Raw genomic sequence first — 14058 nt, 5'->3', positions numbered from 1 at the left:
TGGCTGCGTGGGGGGCTGTGCCAGCGCGTCATGCGAGCTCGTGTACCCGCGCCAGTCGCTTCAGTGCGAGATTGGCTGCGCGAGCCGTCCTCTCGAGCCGCAGCCATCTACCTCGCCGTCTCGACCACGTCTGCCGTCGTGAGCGCCGTCGTGGGCAGCATCAGCGAGTACAGGTGCGTCTTTCTTTCTTCACGCGAGCCGAGATCCGCTCATGGGTTCCGCCTGCAGCTTTCCGCATCCGCTCGTTGCGACGCAGCTTCACCTCGTCATCGCGCTCGCCGCTTTGCTGGCCGCAGGACTCACGGCACGACTCGTACTACTGAAGACGACCGGGCGGCGGGCGCTCACCGGCGCAGACCAGCCGAATGCTTTCGCCGCCGCTCTCTCGCAACTCTCCGCCGCGGTTCCGTCCCGCCCATTCTTCCACTACCTGAGCACAGCCTTCGAGGTCCTCTTCGCCACAGTCGCATCGACGCTCGCCGCGGTGCTCGAGCTGTTCGCTCAGCGCACCGTCGACCCGTCCTTCTGGGCTTTCGCTCGCCTGCTACCACTCCCCCTCTCCCTTTCCGCCGCCTCCCTGTCCTGCAACGTCGCCCCCGGCGTCACTCAGCTCGCTCTGAGCACTGGCCTCTGGCTTGCGCTCGTCGCAGGACAGGGTGTCACTGCCTACAGCAGCGGGTCGAATTGGCTTTTCGCGCTCGCATGGGCGGCCAGTTCAGTTGGGTGCGTCGTGGCGCTACAAGCCGCGCAAGCGCGAGGTCGGGAGGCGGAAACGGGCAAATTCAAGCCAACGGAGTTATCTCAGTGGTACGCTCGCCGCTTCTAGGAGACGCAAGCTTCGCTCACCAATCCTCCCGCAGGCCGGCGCGCCCACCCTCTCTCGTCATCCACCTCGCGCTATCGATCATCCTCCTCACCCTCCCGACGCTCAGCTCGTCCGAGGTCACCGACATCCGCCGCTACCGGCACTACAGCTTCTTCGCCGAGCCGGGGTTCTGGGCGCAAGAGGCGGTCATGGCCTTGTGCGGGCTCGCAAATCTCGCCGCGACCTGGCACCTTGCCTCGGTACGCATTCACGCATGGTCACATCCGTCTCGTACGCGCTCACCCGAAGCGACAACCACGCGCAGACCACGACCCCGCTCGCGCTCTTCTCCGTCGTCGCGCTCGAGGACACGCTCGTCCTCCCGCGCGCCTTCGCCCTCCTCCTGGGCAACCCGCTCGACGCCGTCTCGCAGGGCGAAGCGACGCTCGGGGCGGGCCAGCAGGCTGTCGTGCTGGGGCTGCTGGCGGGCGTGTGGGCGCTGGGGCGAGCGTCAGGAGAGGCGACGCAGCGGGAGGATGTGAGGGGCAGAAGAAAGGAGGGGTAGAAGCGTTGTGACTGTAGAACCCTGTCGTTGTCTAGTTGTCTCTCTTTACTTTCGCAATGTGCGTGTTGCGAGTCGAAGGGAGTTAGAAGGGGATGCAGTAGGGTGACGTCTGAGGCGAGAGCTGCGTACGGTGCCGCTCATCTCGCTTTTGTGAATACACAATGCTCTGATCACGAGGATGGACGTGCTGATGCGAGGCGACCTGCGCCGGAATGATGTGATTGCGAGCTCCCCCTTCTTTGTCTACCGCCGGTGCTCCTCTCGCTCGAAAGGCTGACATTGCGGCTGCCTATGCCTCGACCTTTCCGCCGCCGAGGATCTGCTTGCCCGTCTTGGCAATCTTGGCGTGGATCTCGTCGTATGAGAGCGACGTCTTGACGAGCACTTCTTGCTTGTCGAGCGAAATGTCGTGCGACGAGACCTCTGCATGGGACGAGAGCGGGTTCAGCAACGCAGAACAACGGACACACTTCACACGCCCCTCGTGAGGAGCACGCGGAGGGATCCAGTGCGCGCAGCAAACGCACCCGGTGCTTTGGTGAGGACGCGGTCGATAGCGCCCGAGCAGCCGGAGCAGGTCATCTTCTGCTCGAGTCACGACATGGTCAGCTCCATCGGGACTGCTTGACGACCATTCATCGAACGCACGACGTTGAACTTGTAGGTCGACTACACGCCGAGGTGGGGAGGCGAGGCGATAGCGCGAGCGATCAGCTGGGCGGCATAGACGTGGCTGCAAGCGCTGAGCGCACCTCTGCCATCCTTTCTAGCGACTTCCGAGGGTCTTTTGGGCGGAGGAGCGTGCGGGCGGAGCGAGAGCCGCTTCATCAGTCAGCGACGGCCGGGACGAGGCTCTCGCACGAACAACATCGCCCAACTCGCGTGCTAGACCTGTCTAGAGGCCAGACAGAATCTGACAGCTGGTCGAAGTGCGCTCAGCTGGTACTCTGCAAGTCCAGCAGCGGTCCTCGAGCGTTGTCCTTCTCCTCCCGCGGCTCTATCCTGCGATCGTTTATGCGCGCTTACGGTCGGCGCATGCAGAGATTGCTGAGGATTGCTTACAGCTCGCCTCATCGTCACGTCTGACAGCGAGCTCGTGTTGCTCGGCCCCTTCACCTTCTCCATCTCGCATCTCTCGGCGAGAGGTTTCATCGGGCGATGCGCAGCTTCTCCCTCGCATGCATGGCCTTCGTCCGCCCCTGTGCGAGGCTTCGCTGCTGTCGTGCTCAACGCTACATCGCTTCGCCGGCTCTGCTGACGTCCTCGTCGCTTCATTCGTTCGTCTCGCTGACTTGGCGCTGGCTTCATGTCTGCAACTTTGAAACTCGAGAGGGGGTATAGCCTGATCCTTTGACAGCATGGCCTCGAGTCGGCCTACCTCCGGTCCTTGCTGTAAGGCTTCTTCACACAGCTTGATCAGGCGCTTCTCGTGGATCGCCTTCCTCGCTGCCGAACTCGCCGAAGCAGTCACAGAATGCCTCTCTTGTTCCGTCGAGCTGCCAGACGGTAGCTCTGTCTCCAGTGAATTCGCCACCAGGTGACCGCCAGATTATCAATGTGCGTCTTTGCTGGGGATGCTCATCGCATGTCTACAGCGACTGACAGCGCGCATTGCCGTCCTGCAGCAACGTCGCGGTCACGATTATTGGCCGAGATTGACGCGTTTTTCGCAGACACATGGGGACTGTCGTTGCTGGTCCACCCGCAGGTGTGCTTTCAACCTGCCTGATCTTATGCTGTTCGCCAAAGGAAAGGACTGGCTCGCATGGCGTCTTGCACAGGCAGCTAGCATGTGATCCGCGTCATGATCTTTCAGCTAAGGCGTGGAGCGTCGTTCCAAGGCATGTCGCGGCGACGCAATTCCGGCAACACAACCAGCGCAACGGACGCCCCGATCCAGTGGCGCGTTCTGCTCCGCGCACTGTATGTGCGCTCGCTCCCCCAGTCTTACAAGGTCGAATCGTCTGACTTGACGTCCCACAGGGTCCCGCTCGGACCGCTCGAGCGTAGGCAGGAGAGGCGGAGGCTTTCGGTCCTCGCTCTCGCGGTAGAATTCGAGGGCTTAGCGAGTGGCACTGCGCGATGCAGAGAGTGAGAAGGAGGTACAGGCGAGACGGGCGCAAGTCGGAGCTCGGGGTCGAGCGGGCGAGAGCGGGAGCCGAACGAGCTGCGCGCGAGCGAGCCGTTGGCGCTCTTCCTCCTTCCCTCCTCCTCTCCTCCGGCTCTTCTCCTTTCTCGCCTCTGCGAGGATTCATCTGCACCCTCATCGCTGTGCTCCGTTGCCGGGTGCGCATCCCGCCTTCTCTCCAACTGTCCTCTCGCTCCCGCACTGACCCCCTCTCCCGCCTCGATCTTCCAGTCAACGCTCGCTCTGCTCGCTCGACGCGATTCGAGTCTTCTGTTGTCCCTTTCTCGTCTCTGGCAAGCACCCGCTCGAATCTGCGCCGGCCGCCGTCTCGACTCGCCCGCCATGAAGCTTTCGACCGCGTTCGCTTCGCTTGCTCTCCTCGCCCCGCTCGTCCTCGCGCTCGGTGAGTCAAGCTTCCCGTCGAGCTTGCTCGACAAAGCGGGCACGGAAGATCCACGAGTTGGTGACTGACGCTCTTCTGCACCCGCACAGACCGCCACTCGCCCGCCTCGCTCGGAAAACGCCGACTTGCCCATTGGGCTCGTAGCCACGAGACCGACTCGTACGGCTCCGTGGACAGCTCCTCGGGCGACTACGGCGGCAGCAGCGACGGATGGGACGCTGCTGCGACGGACGAGAACGACGACTCGGGCGACTGGGCGCGAGACGACCAGGCGTCGGCCGCGCCGGTTGACTACAGTGCCGACTCGTGGGCGAGCGCCGGTGCGCCGACCGAGACCGCCGTTGCCGCGCAGCCTTACGACACGGCCAACTGGGCGCCCACTGAGACGGCGGCGACCGGTGACGGCGGCTGGGGCTCGGGCGCTGGCTCGCCCTACGACGCCTGCATCCAGCAGTGCATGGCTTGTACGTCAATCGCACGAACGCGCTTCCTTTACCTGCGGTTCTCACGCTTGTTCGTCACAGCGAGCGGTCTTGGCTGGCCCGCCGCGACCGCGACTGACGCAGTCGCCAATCCGTCTGCTTCCGCTCCTTCGCCCACCGAGACTGGCCAAGCTGGTGCTCCGGCCGCTCCGCCTGCGAACGACACCGGTCTCGTTGCCGGCCCGCTCCAGGTCGTCGTCGCGCCCAAGAAGGGCGATCTGGTGCGTTCCGACGTCAGGCCAGACGGCGACGCATTCCTCTCTGCGACAGCTGACGCGATGTTCTCCCTTCAGCGCATGGTTCCGTTCAACATTGCCGCCAAGAAGGGCGAGACGATCGAGTTCGTCTGGGGTGCTGGCGTGAGTTCCGCTTTCCGCTGCCTTGAAGCAGCGGCTGATCTATGCTCCTGCTTGCAGCCGCACACGGTCACGCAGTCGTCGGCGGCCGCCATCTGCAACGCTTCGCTCGAGGACGGCGCCTTCAAAAGCGGCATGCAGAATGCGTCGTTCAAGTTCGAGGTGCCCGTCGAGTCCGAGGAGACGATCTTCTACTACTGCGCCGTCGCTATGCACTGCAAGAACGGCATGTTCGTGAGTAGCGTATCGCATCAAAGTCGCGGTGCGCGCTCGTGCTGACCTCGGCTCCTCTCGCAGGGCCTGATCAACGTTCGCTCACCTGTCGTCATTCCTGTGCGTTTCTCGCTCACCTCCAGCTCTCGCAGGGACAAGTCTCGCTCGATGGCAAGTCGGCCTTCGGCGGCTACATGAAGGACTGGGTCAAGAAGCGTGTCTCGCTCCGATTGAGAAGGTTGACCTCGAGGCTGATCTCCTCCTCGGCTTCGCCTACAGGGACAAGAAGAACCAGGACATGTGGGATGCGACGGTAAAGATCACGGCGGACTTCCCCGACGCGGCTAGCTGGGGCGACAATCTTTCGGTGCGCACGGCCGCTCTGACTCGCAGTCGTTCCGCACCCCTGAACTGCTGCATCCGCTCGCAGACCGAGCAGTTCGAGGACTGGGCGCTGCCTTACGCCATGGAGTCGACGCTCATGACCCGCCAGTACTTCGCCCAGAAGGCCGTCGAGGCCAACTCGACTGCGACGCCCTCGGCCTCGTCAGGCGACAGTGCGCCCAACTCGTCGGAATCGGGCAGCTCGGCTGCGGCCACCACGGCCGCTGCGAAGAGCTCAAATGGCGCAGCTGTCGTCGCCAGGCCTGGCATGACCTTCGGCACCCTGGCGCTCACGCTCGTCGCGGTCCTCGTCGTTCAGGCGAGCTGAATGCTCTCGCCCCTCGCCGCTGGTTGCGCAAACTATGCTCGAAACCTTTCTGTTGCGTAGCCGCACCCGCCAACTCGGCTGTTTCGCTTCGTGCATGTTGCTTTCCTCTTTGTCGCAGGTCGACCTTTGTCTCCACTTCCTCTCCCTCTGCCTTCGTCTCCACTTCCTCTCCCTCTGCCTTAGTCCGAAGCTCCCCCGACTTCGCCGCCTTCCTCTCCCCCTTCGCATTTCTACGTCGCAGCTTCCGGGTCGCGACGCCTCTTTCAATTCGTTCGCCTGATTCACCTCGTAGTTCTCGCCGTCCGCGAGATGAGCTGCTGCAACTGTGTGTTGCTGCCCCTCTTCCGCGCTGCGTTGATCCGTTGAAGAGACGAGTCCATTGCACAGACGCGATGCGTAAAGGAGACGATGTGAGATGACACAGCACTGCGAAAGGAGCAGACGTAAACACATGAGCGAACACGAGAGAGAGCGGGCGAGTATCACAGGTGAGAGGGAGGCCGATCCTGACAGCACAAGGCGCGAGAGGAGGCAAGGCACGCAGAGAGGACAACGAGTAACTGAAGAGCACATCGGTAAGGGAGAGATGCGAAAGGCGAGAAGGAGAGAAGGAACAAGAGCCTGAATTGAAGACGTTGTACAGGGGCCGCGAGGTCACTGTGGACTGGGCGAGTTCTACGCTTCAAGAGCGCGTGGACTGGCGCCGACGTGTGAGACTATGTCGACAATCTGCACCGTCTCAGCCGTTTGCCGTGTTGCTCCGACCGTTTCAAAGCCCGTCCGGCAGGCCCGCGCCGAAGCCGGCAGCACCGTGAGAGGAATGGAAGGCATCGAAGGAGCCGAAGCTGCCGAAACCGCTGAGCCCGGCGAAGCGGTCCAGAGCAGTAGCGTCGGGCAGGATGTTGGCAAGAGCGCCGGCTGCAAGCGGGGCCGTCGGGGCTGGCTGAAACGCCGTCGGAGTGCTCTGCATGTTGTCCCTGTATGACTGAGCGAAATGGAGAGCGTTCCCGTAGTGGACGCGGCCGTCGCGCCTGAGCGCGTCGAAGTGGGCAGCAGCGGCCTGGTCGTCCGTGTCCAGGTTGACGGCGCCGTTGGCCGAGATAGTCATGAAGTAGCTGTGATGGAACCGCAAGGTATGAGCGGAGGTTGCCAAGCTGCGGGAAGGGGTCGAGAGAACGCACTGCGTGGGAGCCGCAGCCACCTCGGGTGCAGGCGAAGCAGCCGCACGATCGCCATCCTCCTCCGAGCCCGAGCGGTCGTCGCAGACATCGACCTCATCCTCCGTCTCCTCGGCGGTGAGGTCGAGAATCGGCGTGGCCTGGCTCGAGCCGGAGGAGGCGGTGGCCGAAGCGCCCGACTTTGCCGGGGAAAGGCGAGCGCGCTTACTCGGCCACTGCGTGGTCTGGGTATCGTCCTCGTCCTCGTCATTCAAAATGAGCGCGGCGTTGAGCGGGCGAGCCGGTGACGAGCGGGCGGGCTTGGCCTGCGAGGGCGAGGAGTGCTTGTCCTCGTCGAGCGTCTTGCTCTCTTTCTCGTCTTCGTGCTTGCGCTTGACGGACCTGGTTGCGCTGCAAATGAAAGTTCCGCGACCGCAGAGCGTCAGTGGGAGCAGTCTGGCGTGAAGGAAGCCGACGGCACGAACCTGCTCGACGAGCCGGGCGTTGCCTGAACCTTGCTCGGCGCCTTCGAGGCGCGACGAGTCGAGACCTCGGCTTCCACACTGGAGGTCGAGCTGTCGGAGCTGGACGTCAGGACCAGGCTCGTGATAACAGCGAGACGAGAGAGTCGCACCCGACGAAAGGCTTGGGGCCAGCGGGCGATACAGGCTCGCGAATCAAGTTGTCCGTCTCGTCACGGCAGAAGTTGCTGAAGTCGTCTTCGTCTGCGTCGGGCGCGGGAGCGCCCCGAGCCGGAGCGGGATGAGGCGAGTCAGTCTGGACGAGCGAGAAACGGGCGCGCCTGTTCGTCTTGGGCCTAGCCGAGGTGGTCTCCTCCTCGTCGCCGAAGACGGTGCAGCCGGGGTCGTCCTCAGCCTTGCGCTTGTTGACGGCCAGCGAGCTGTGGGAAGGGAGGGGGAATGAGGGGAAGATTTGGGCGGGCAGAACGGCGAAGGGAGGGGAGCGAGGTCGTGGTGCCACGGAAGGAGCAACTTCGGATCAGCTGCTGTAACAGCTGACTGAAAGCGACTCGAGAAGTACACACCTGGTCTTTGCACGCTTGCTGCGGCGAGGAGGGACCTTGTCGGAGACCTCGACGTTCGAGGTGGAGTCCTCCTTGTCGTTGCGGGAGCGCTTGGTGCGCGTGCCCGAGGCGGGCGCGGGAGTCGTCGCAGTGGTGCTGGCCGTGCCCGGCTCGTCCGCAGCAGGGTAGAGAGAGGGGGGCGTACGGCGAGTACGGGTCGAACGGCGAGGGGAGTCGCGCGAGTACGGGTGAGCGAGCTGCCGATGGAGCGAGTTGGACGTAGTCGGGGCCATCTTGCGTGACGTGTAGACGGATGGAAAGGGCGAGGGCAGAGGGATGAGTGGTGGGAAGGAAAGAAAGAGGCGAGAGAAGGCACCGGGCGTTCTCGAGAGACTTGGGCGAAACTGCAATGCCCAGTCGTCGGTGACTCCGCGCCGTTCGACACGCTTCTGTAGGCCGCACAGATCGCTTGAAAGGTGGATCAAGTTGTGAGGAACGCCTCCATGCTATGGCGGTCCATTTAGCAGAGTCAATCACCGGCGGCGGCCGGGCACCAGCGAAGTCCGAGCATTGCGTCTGCAAGCACGCAGCCACGGGTCCCAAATGCCTCCCAGATGCCTCCTGAAAGCACTGGACGTGAGCTTCAGATTGTCGAGTCGCACTTGGCAGCATCGAGCTCCGGCGGACACACCAGTGCAATGCAGGACCCAAGCGAGCAGTTCTCATATCGCTCGAATCAATCCACGGCAAGGCGGGATAGCACATCTCATACAGCACGGAGTACAGGCGGGGAAAGAGAAGAGCCTAGGTTGTCTAGACCGAGAAGACTGTATGCCGGCGGACGGAAGTCAGCTTTGCAGAACCTGGAACAGCGGCAAAGAAAGCCAGCAGCGCACCCTTGAGGTAGTTGATTTCAAAGTACGCCTCCTTCATCGCTGCAGGATCGGCGACAGCCGCTGCGCAGTTGGCGTAACGCGGGTAGACGAGACCTGAAAGGCTCGAGTCGCGCCAGACGCCGTCTTGGCCTGCCCAGTCACCGCACGTGCTGTTTCATACGTTGGGAGAAACATCAGTACGAGTTGTATACAACATTGTCGTGATAGGATGACATACGTGATGTCCTGCGGGAAGGGCAGGAGGCACCAGTCTCAACTTAGCTCGACATGAGACAGCGCGCGGAAGACACGCACGAATGTTAGCATCTGGTTCTTGAAGTAGGTGCGCGTGTCGCACGTCGAGCCGTCAAATGCGGCGAAAGGCGTCCCCCACGACTTCCAGCGCGGTGCGCCCGACTTGATGTCGGCCGGAATCCTTGCCCGAGGGAAGCGCCACATTGAGATACTGGCGGACGGAAGCCGTAAGCACATCCTATGAGTCACAACACGTCAGGTATGAGGGCAAGCGGGCGAGCCTCACCCAGTCTCGGCGAAGAGGACGGCAAAGACGCCTCCTCCTGCGCGGTTGAAGCCGTCGCCGTACGAGCTCTGGTCGTAGTCAAAGCTACTGCAGCCCCACGTCGGGCCGTAGGCGTCGCAGTTCGGGCTCGAAGCGGCGCTGTTGCCCGTCTGCGCGCCCGAGCGCGTGCAGCCGGGCACGGTGTGCAGCGTCGCCTGGTTGAAGGTGCGCGAGTTGACCCCCTCGTAGATATCGACCTCTCCGGATTGGGGCCATGGGTAGTTGTACTGCGCGCGGTAGCGGCAGTCAGTCGACTCGGATGCGACTGGAGAAGGAAGGGAGCGACGCACGAGCCAGAACGCGGGCCACACACTGGGTCCCCACGGCGCATGCTTCATGTCGAGGATGATCAGGTTCCCCGGCTGGTAGACTTCCTTGCTCTCGATGCGGACCGAGTCGCGCTTGGCTCCGAGCGCAAGCTTGCTGCTCCGGTCAATCTGGAGAACCGCCGTGCCCGCCTTGGACACGGACACGAGTCCCTTCCGCGTCGCCGCCTCGCGCGTGAGGTAGTTGACCTGGCCGTGAGTCGGGTCGGGCTTGCTCCAGAAGTTGAACTGGTCGAAGAAGGTCGCGCCCGCGTAGGTGCGCTTCAGAATGGGCGTCGCAGCAGGTGCTTTCGGACCCGCAGGGCTGGCAGGCGTCGTTGTCGCGCTGCGTGCACATGCCGTACCGGTCGAAGTGTAGCCGCTATTGCAGGCTGCGGGTCGACAAGAGGTGAAGATCAGCTTCTCTGCGTCGGCGCGCATTCTAGAACCGAGCCTGCGGGTCGTACACCAGGTGCAGGTTGCGCGCGCCTTGTTACACGCATAGTGCGAGTTGGGCGGGATGGCGTAGGCTGCCTTGGAACAGTCGGTCGTGGCAGCGCAGCGGACAGTCGCACGGTCCTCGAGGTCGACGAGGTCGCGCTTCTTAGTTGCCAACGTCTCCTCGTTGTTGACGAGGGCGATGTAGACTGGGTCGGACGCTGCAGGCGGGTAGGCGGCTGCAGGTTGGGCGGTAAAAGCTGCGGCAAGGAGGGGGATTACGACGAGCGACGAGGAGAGCATGGCGGTCTCGCGGCAGCAGCAGCACTCAGCGGAATGAGAGAGCAGGCGAGCACGTTGGCTGAAGAAGGGCAAGAGGCGCACGCGGATCCCGCACCACACGCCTTGGAAAAGCGAGCTAGAACGGCCGCCAGCGTTTCGAGGTCTGGAACGAGGGGATGGGGCTGATCGGCGGTCCCGCGAGCGCGCCAAGTCTCACGGGCCGTCCGACAGGCACTCAATCCCTGTCAGCTGGATTGGTCCGATCCCGCACGAACCTCGGCGAGCCTGAGCGCGCGGGAGGGCGCGGAAAGGTCGAAGTGCACGAGGCTCGCGAAGTCAGGGAAGCATCCCAATGCGTTCCTGTCGGTCGTGTGGTGTGCTCCCGCACCACGGCATGGTTTTGGACCAACCAGCGTGTCGCTCTGTCAGCGTGAAGAGCGAAGAAGACGGGAGAGGCCACCGTTGGCCCTCCCGCCGCAGCTTGGGAGGCAATCTCTCGCGAGCGGTGCGACTCCAAAGCACCCAAAATGCACAGCAATGTCGCTGAGGTAGCGGAGATGCAAGGGGCGTCATGGGTACACTTCCGCTCGCGCATTCCGCCTCGCTTCGCCCGCTCGCCGCCGCCTCGCTCACTCGCTCACGCCAACAACGCCCGGGGCCAAACACAACATCTCAAATGCAGCCACGCTCGCTTAGGCCTTGACGAGGAAGTTGCGCTTCGGGAAGTGGATCGCCTTCTTGTGAGCGCGCTCAGTGGTCTGGGTGCGCTCGTGCTGCGAGGCGCGATGGAGACAAGCCCGAGAATCAGCCGACTGTGCACCACATCGCGAGTGCGTGAAGTTGCACGAACCTTGGTCAGCCGCCTGCGGATAGCACGGGTCTGCTTCTTGCGCATGTCGAGCGGGAGCTTCTTGTTCTTGTAGAGCTCGCGGAGGTTGGCGCGCGTCTTCTGGTTGATGACCGTGAGGACGCGGGCGATCGACTTGCGAACGACCGAGCTGTGGGACGAGCATGCACGCAGGGTCAGCTGGCTGTTCTGCGCGAGGCGAGAGGTTGAAGCGGGAGGGCTGGCAGGACGTCGACTCGGACTGCGCGGCGAGGTGGGGCAGCGACTGGGACGGAGTCGAAGCCGCGCGCCACTGGCAGTCTCCCGCTGCATCTGCCAGGACCACGCACGCGCGGCAGCCAGGCGAGGCGAGATGCAGGGGCGACCGGTCGTGCGAGCCTCGCCCCCAGCGGACCCCTCGCCGAGCGGTCCGCGTCGTCCATCTGAACCAATTGGCCATCCGTGCCTGCCCACCTGCCCTCGCAACGATCCCTCGTCGCACCGTGCACCGCGAGCAGCGCCGCCAGAGAGAGGAGGAGCGGCGGCCTCACATGCGGGCAAGCTTGGAGGCGTTGCCGCCGGTGATCTTCTGGACGCGGAGCGAGACGAGCTCGGTCTTGAGCTCGTCGAGCTGCTTGACGAGCTCGTCGCGCTTCTTGCCCTGAAGCTCGCTGGCGCGGACCTTAAGCTGGGTCGACATGCTGCTGTCGAAGCGAGGCGGGTGCGTGGGAACGGCGGACAAGGGGCGCGGGAGAGCGGGCAGGGGGCGTCGGACGGGGTTTTCAGCGACGCAGGAGCAGTCGACGGGGTCGTCAGAGGCGCAGGGCGGGGCGTCGGGCGGGTCGAGGACGAGGGGAGCGGGATGAGGAGGTTTTCGCGACGGCGAGACGGCGGGTCGGGGCGGGGCGGCGAGGGGACAGAGGGGGAGGTCAGCGCTGGACTTGCTCGTTCGCTCGGAGCGTGCTCACACTGGCCGTGGGTGAGGGAGCAACCGGGGCGGAAACCGTCGGCCGTGCTCCTCCCGCCGCGCTCGTGTCGAAGCGCGCGCCAGGCTGACGTGGCGCCCACCGCCCCTGAAGTGCTCTCGCGCCTCGCACGCCGTACGGCACACCGCTGCTGCAGCCCCGCCTGCTCGCTGCAGATCCCGCTATCTCGTGCCCCACCGCCACACCATGCTCAGCTGGCTCACGGGAAGGAAGCCCGCAATCACCGTCCAGCAACTGTGGGGTGCGCTAGGCTCTTGTCTGCTCCGTCGCTTCCTCGCTTGACCCGTCTCCTCTCGCGCTTCTTGCTTCCCATGACTGCAGTCTTTCCCATCAAGGTGGGCTCTCCTGATCTCGATACTTGCTTTGTCTCGGCTGACACTCCCACTCTAGAGCTGTCGCGGCACAAAGGTCGAGGAGAGCGCCTACTCAGAGGAGGGTCTCGAGGTTCGTCTCTCGCTGGTCCCGTCCCAAAGCTCACCCACTCAGTCCTCTTGAGCTGCTCAGTATGATCGCCAGTGGATGATCGTCGACGCCGAGTCGCACAAGTTCCTGACAGCGCGCACCATTCCCAAGGTCAGCTTCTTGAGTCCGACCCGGTGACATTCCGACTGAAGCGTTTGCATCTGCAGATGGTGCTCATTCACCCCGTCATCAATCGCGAAAAGGGAACGCTCGACATCTCGGTGCCCTCTGCTTCGGGAGACGCCGCCCCTCGCCAATTCTCCGTCCCGCTGGCACATCCTTCCACCTACCTAAACAATCCGGAAAGCGATCCCTCCCTCGACCACGACTATGCCGTGTGGGGCTGCGACCCGCAGGATGGCTACACTGTCGGCTCGCCCGAGCTCCTCGCGGCTTTGAGCCAGTTCATGGAGCGCGACGTGCTTCTCATCCGCAAGGGTCACACGCGCAGGAGCGTAGCCGAGGTCCCGGGCGTCGTGCACAGCGAAGGCTTCCAGCCTGTCGTTGGCTTCGCAGACTTCTACAGCATGCTCATCGCGAGCGCGACGAGCTTGAAGTCGGTTGCTCCCCCACCTTGCACAGTTTCGCCCATTGCTGACGTTTCTCGTCCCGTCAGGGAGCTCTCCTCTCGCATCCCTGCACTCGCCTCAGACCCCGAGTTTGATGCCTCTCGATGGTCGCCTCCTGCTATCGCCGTGCGAGGCGGCCTCGAGATCAACCGTTTCCGAGCGAACATCGTTGTCGAGGGCGTGCCCGAGCCGTGGGAGGAGGACGGGTGGAAGCAGCTGACGATCGGTGACGAGCCTATCGAGGTCGGGCTGCGCTGTGCGCGGTGCATGGTGGGTTCTGTGCAGCTCCTCTCGGTGCCCTGGCCCCCTCAGACTCATGAATCCGCCCGCCTCGCAGCTCCCCTCCGTCGACCCCGAGACAGCCAAGCGCGACAAGCTCCTCCCTGACGGAGTCATGAAGCAAGATCGCATGGTTCAGCCCATCTCAGGACGCAAAGTGTGCTTTGGCATGCTCGTCTCGCCAAAGAAGGCGTCGGGTGCGTTTCTCGAACCTGTCTCACTGACCGCCACTAGACCCCAGCTGACCGAACAGCGCGCGCAGGCTTCATCAAGGTTGGCGACGTGGTGACTGTGCTGGACAAGTACCCAAAGCCGGCGAGCGGGCCGTACATCCGCAGCGAAGACATAACGAACTGAGCAAGCATGGTCGGTAATTGGGCTCTTTGAATTTCGGTCGTATACTTCGCGGGTCTCGCTTGTTGTAAAATCAATGTCTGCTCACATCGACTGCCGAGGTCGAAGCGTAGTAAGAAAGCAAGACCATTTCCCATCGTTTCGTTCCGTCATTTCCGACAGCCTGCCCCAACGCTACGATTCAGGCCGCAATACCTTCTTCTGCTGCGGTACCAACGCGGACGTTCAACGACGTTTGTCGCCGTGCGGAGCGTCCG

The 14058-nt window shown here is 63.4% G+C and overlaps 7 protein-coding genes across 7 annotated transcripts; 3 read left to right on the top strand and 4 right to left on the bottom strand.

The window, feature by feature from the left end:
- Positions 1-30: 30 nt before the first annotated feature.
- JCM10292_003110 (uncharacterized protein) lies at positions 31-1370 on the top strand (the record flags this gene model as incomplete). The annotated part of the gene is made up of 4 exons (XM_076646834.1): positions 31-173; positions 229-807; positions 861-1065; positions 1131-1370. 4 exons carry the CDS (start codon positions 31-33, stop codon positions 1368-1370), a joined length of 1167 nt encoding a protein of 388 aa, XP_076507595.1.
- Positions 1371-1659: 289 nt separating this feature from the next.
- On the bottom strand, positions 1660-2131 carry ATX1 (copper metallochaperone ATX1; the record flags this gene model as incomplete). Its single annotated transcript, XM_076646833.1, has 4 exons — positions 1660-1793; positions 1898-1955; positions 2019-2039; positions 2123-2131. 4 exons carry the CDS (start codon positions 2129-2131, stop codon positions 1660-1662), a joined length of 222 nt encoding a protein of 73 aa, XP_076507594.1.
- A 1709-nt stretch (positions 2132-3840) lies between these two features.
- On the top strand, positions 3841-5664 carry JCM10292_003108 (cupredoxin domain-containing protein; the record flags this gene model as incomplete). Its single annotated transcript, XM_076646832.1, has 8 exons — positions 3841-3901; positions 3991-4365; positions 4426-4604; positions 4677-4742; positions 4800-4973; positions 5037-5072; positions 5188-5319; positions 5383-5664. 8 exons carry the CDS (start codon positions 3841-3843, stop codon positions 5662-5664), a joined length of 1305 nt encoding a protein of 434 aa, XP_076507593.1.
- Positions 5665-6433: 769 nt separating this feature from the next.
- JCM10292_003107 (uncharacterized protein) lies at positions 6434-8138 on the bottom strand (the record flags this gene model as incomplete). Its single annotated transcript, XM_076646831.1, has 5 exons — positions 6434-6779; positions 6846-7223; positions 7307-7396; positions 7456-7722; positions 7867-8138. 5 exons carry the CDS (start codon positions 8136-8138, stop codon positions 6434-6436), a joined length of 1353 nt encoding a protein of 450 aa, XP_076507592.1.
- A 520-nt stretch (positions 8139-8658) lies between these two features.
- On the bottom strand, positions 8659-10346 carry JCM10292_003106 (glycoside hydrolase family 16 protein; the record flags this gene model as incomplete). The annotated part of the gene is made up of 7 exons (XM_076646830.1): positions 8659-8672; positions 8742-8890; positions 8959-8966; positions 9036-9186; positions 9262-9527; positions 9591-9997; positions 10073-10346. 7 exons carry the CDS (start codon positions 10344-10346, stop codon positions 8659-8661), a joined length of 1269 nt encoding a protein of 422 aa, XP_076507591.1.
- A 671-nt stretch (positions 10347-11017) lies between these two features.
- JCM10292_003105 (uL29 family ribosomal protein) lies at positions 11018-11851 on the bottom strand (the record flags this gene model as incomplete). The annotated part of the gene is made up of 3 exons (XM_076646829.1): positions 11018-11098; positions 11176-11323; positions 11703-11851. 3 exons carry the CDS (start codon positions 11849-11851, stop codon positions 11018-11020), a joined length of 378 nt encoding a protein of 125 aa, XP_076507590.1.
- Positions 11852-12323: 472 nt separating this feature from the next.
- Positions 12324-13804, top strand: JCM10292_003104 (MOSC domain-containing protein; the record flags this gene model as incomplete). The annotated part of the gene is made up of 8 exons (XM_076646828.1): positions 12324-12378; positions 12459-12472; positions 12528-12581; positions 12642-12710; positions 12767-13155; positions 13216-13438; positions 13506-13644; positions 13710-13804. The coding sequence occupies 8 exons, from the start codon at positions 12324-12326 to the stop codon at positions 13802-13804; spliced, it is 1038 nt and encodes a 345-aa protein (XP_076507589.1).
- Positions 13805-14058: the final 254 nt, after the last annotated feature.

Source organism: Rhodotorula paludigena (genome assembly GCF_050403205.1).
Source record: "Rhodotorula paludigena JCM10292 DNA, Rt_paludigena_JCM10292v1_ctg6, whole genome shotgun sequence".
NCBI classification, from domain to species: Eukaryota; Fungi; Basidiomycota; class Microbotryomycetes; order Sporidiobolales; family Sporidiobolaceae; genus Rhodotorula; species Rhodotorula paludigena.
The sequence above is the reverse complement of the archived record's forward strand: the minus strand, read 5'-3'. Positions and strand labels throughout refer to the sequence as shown.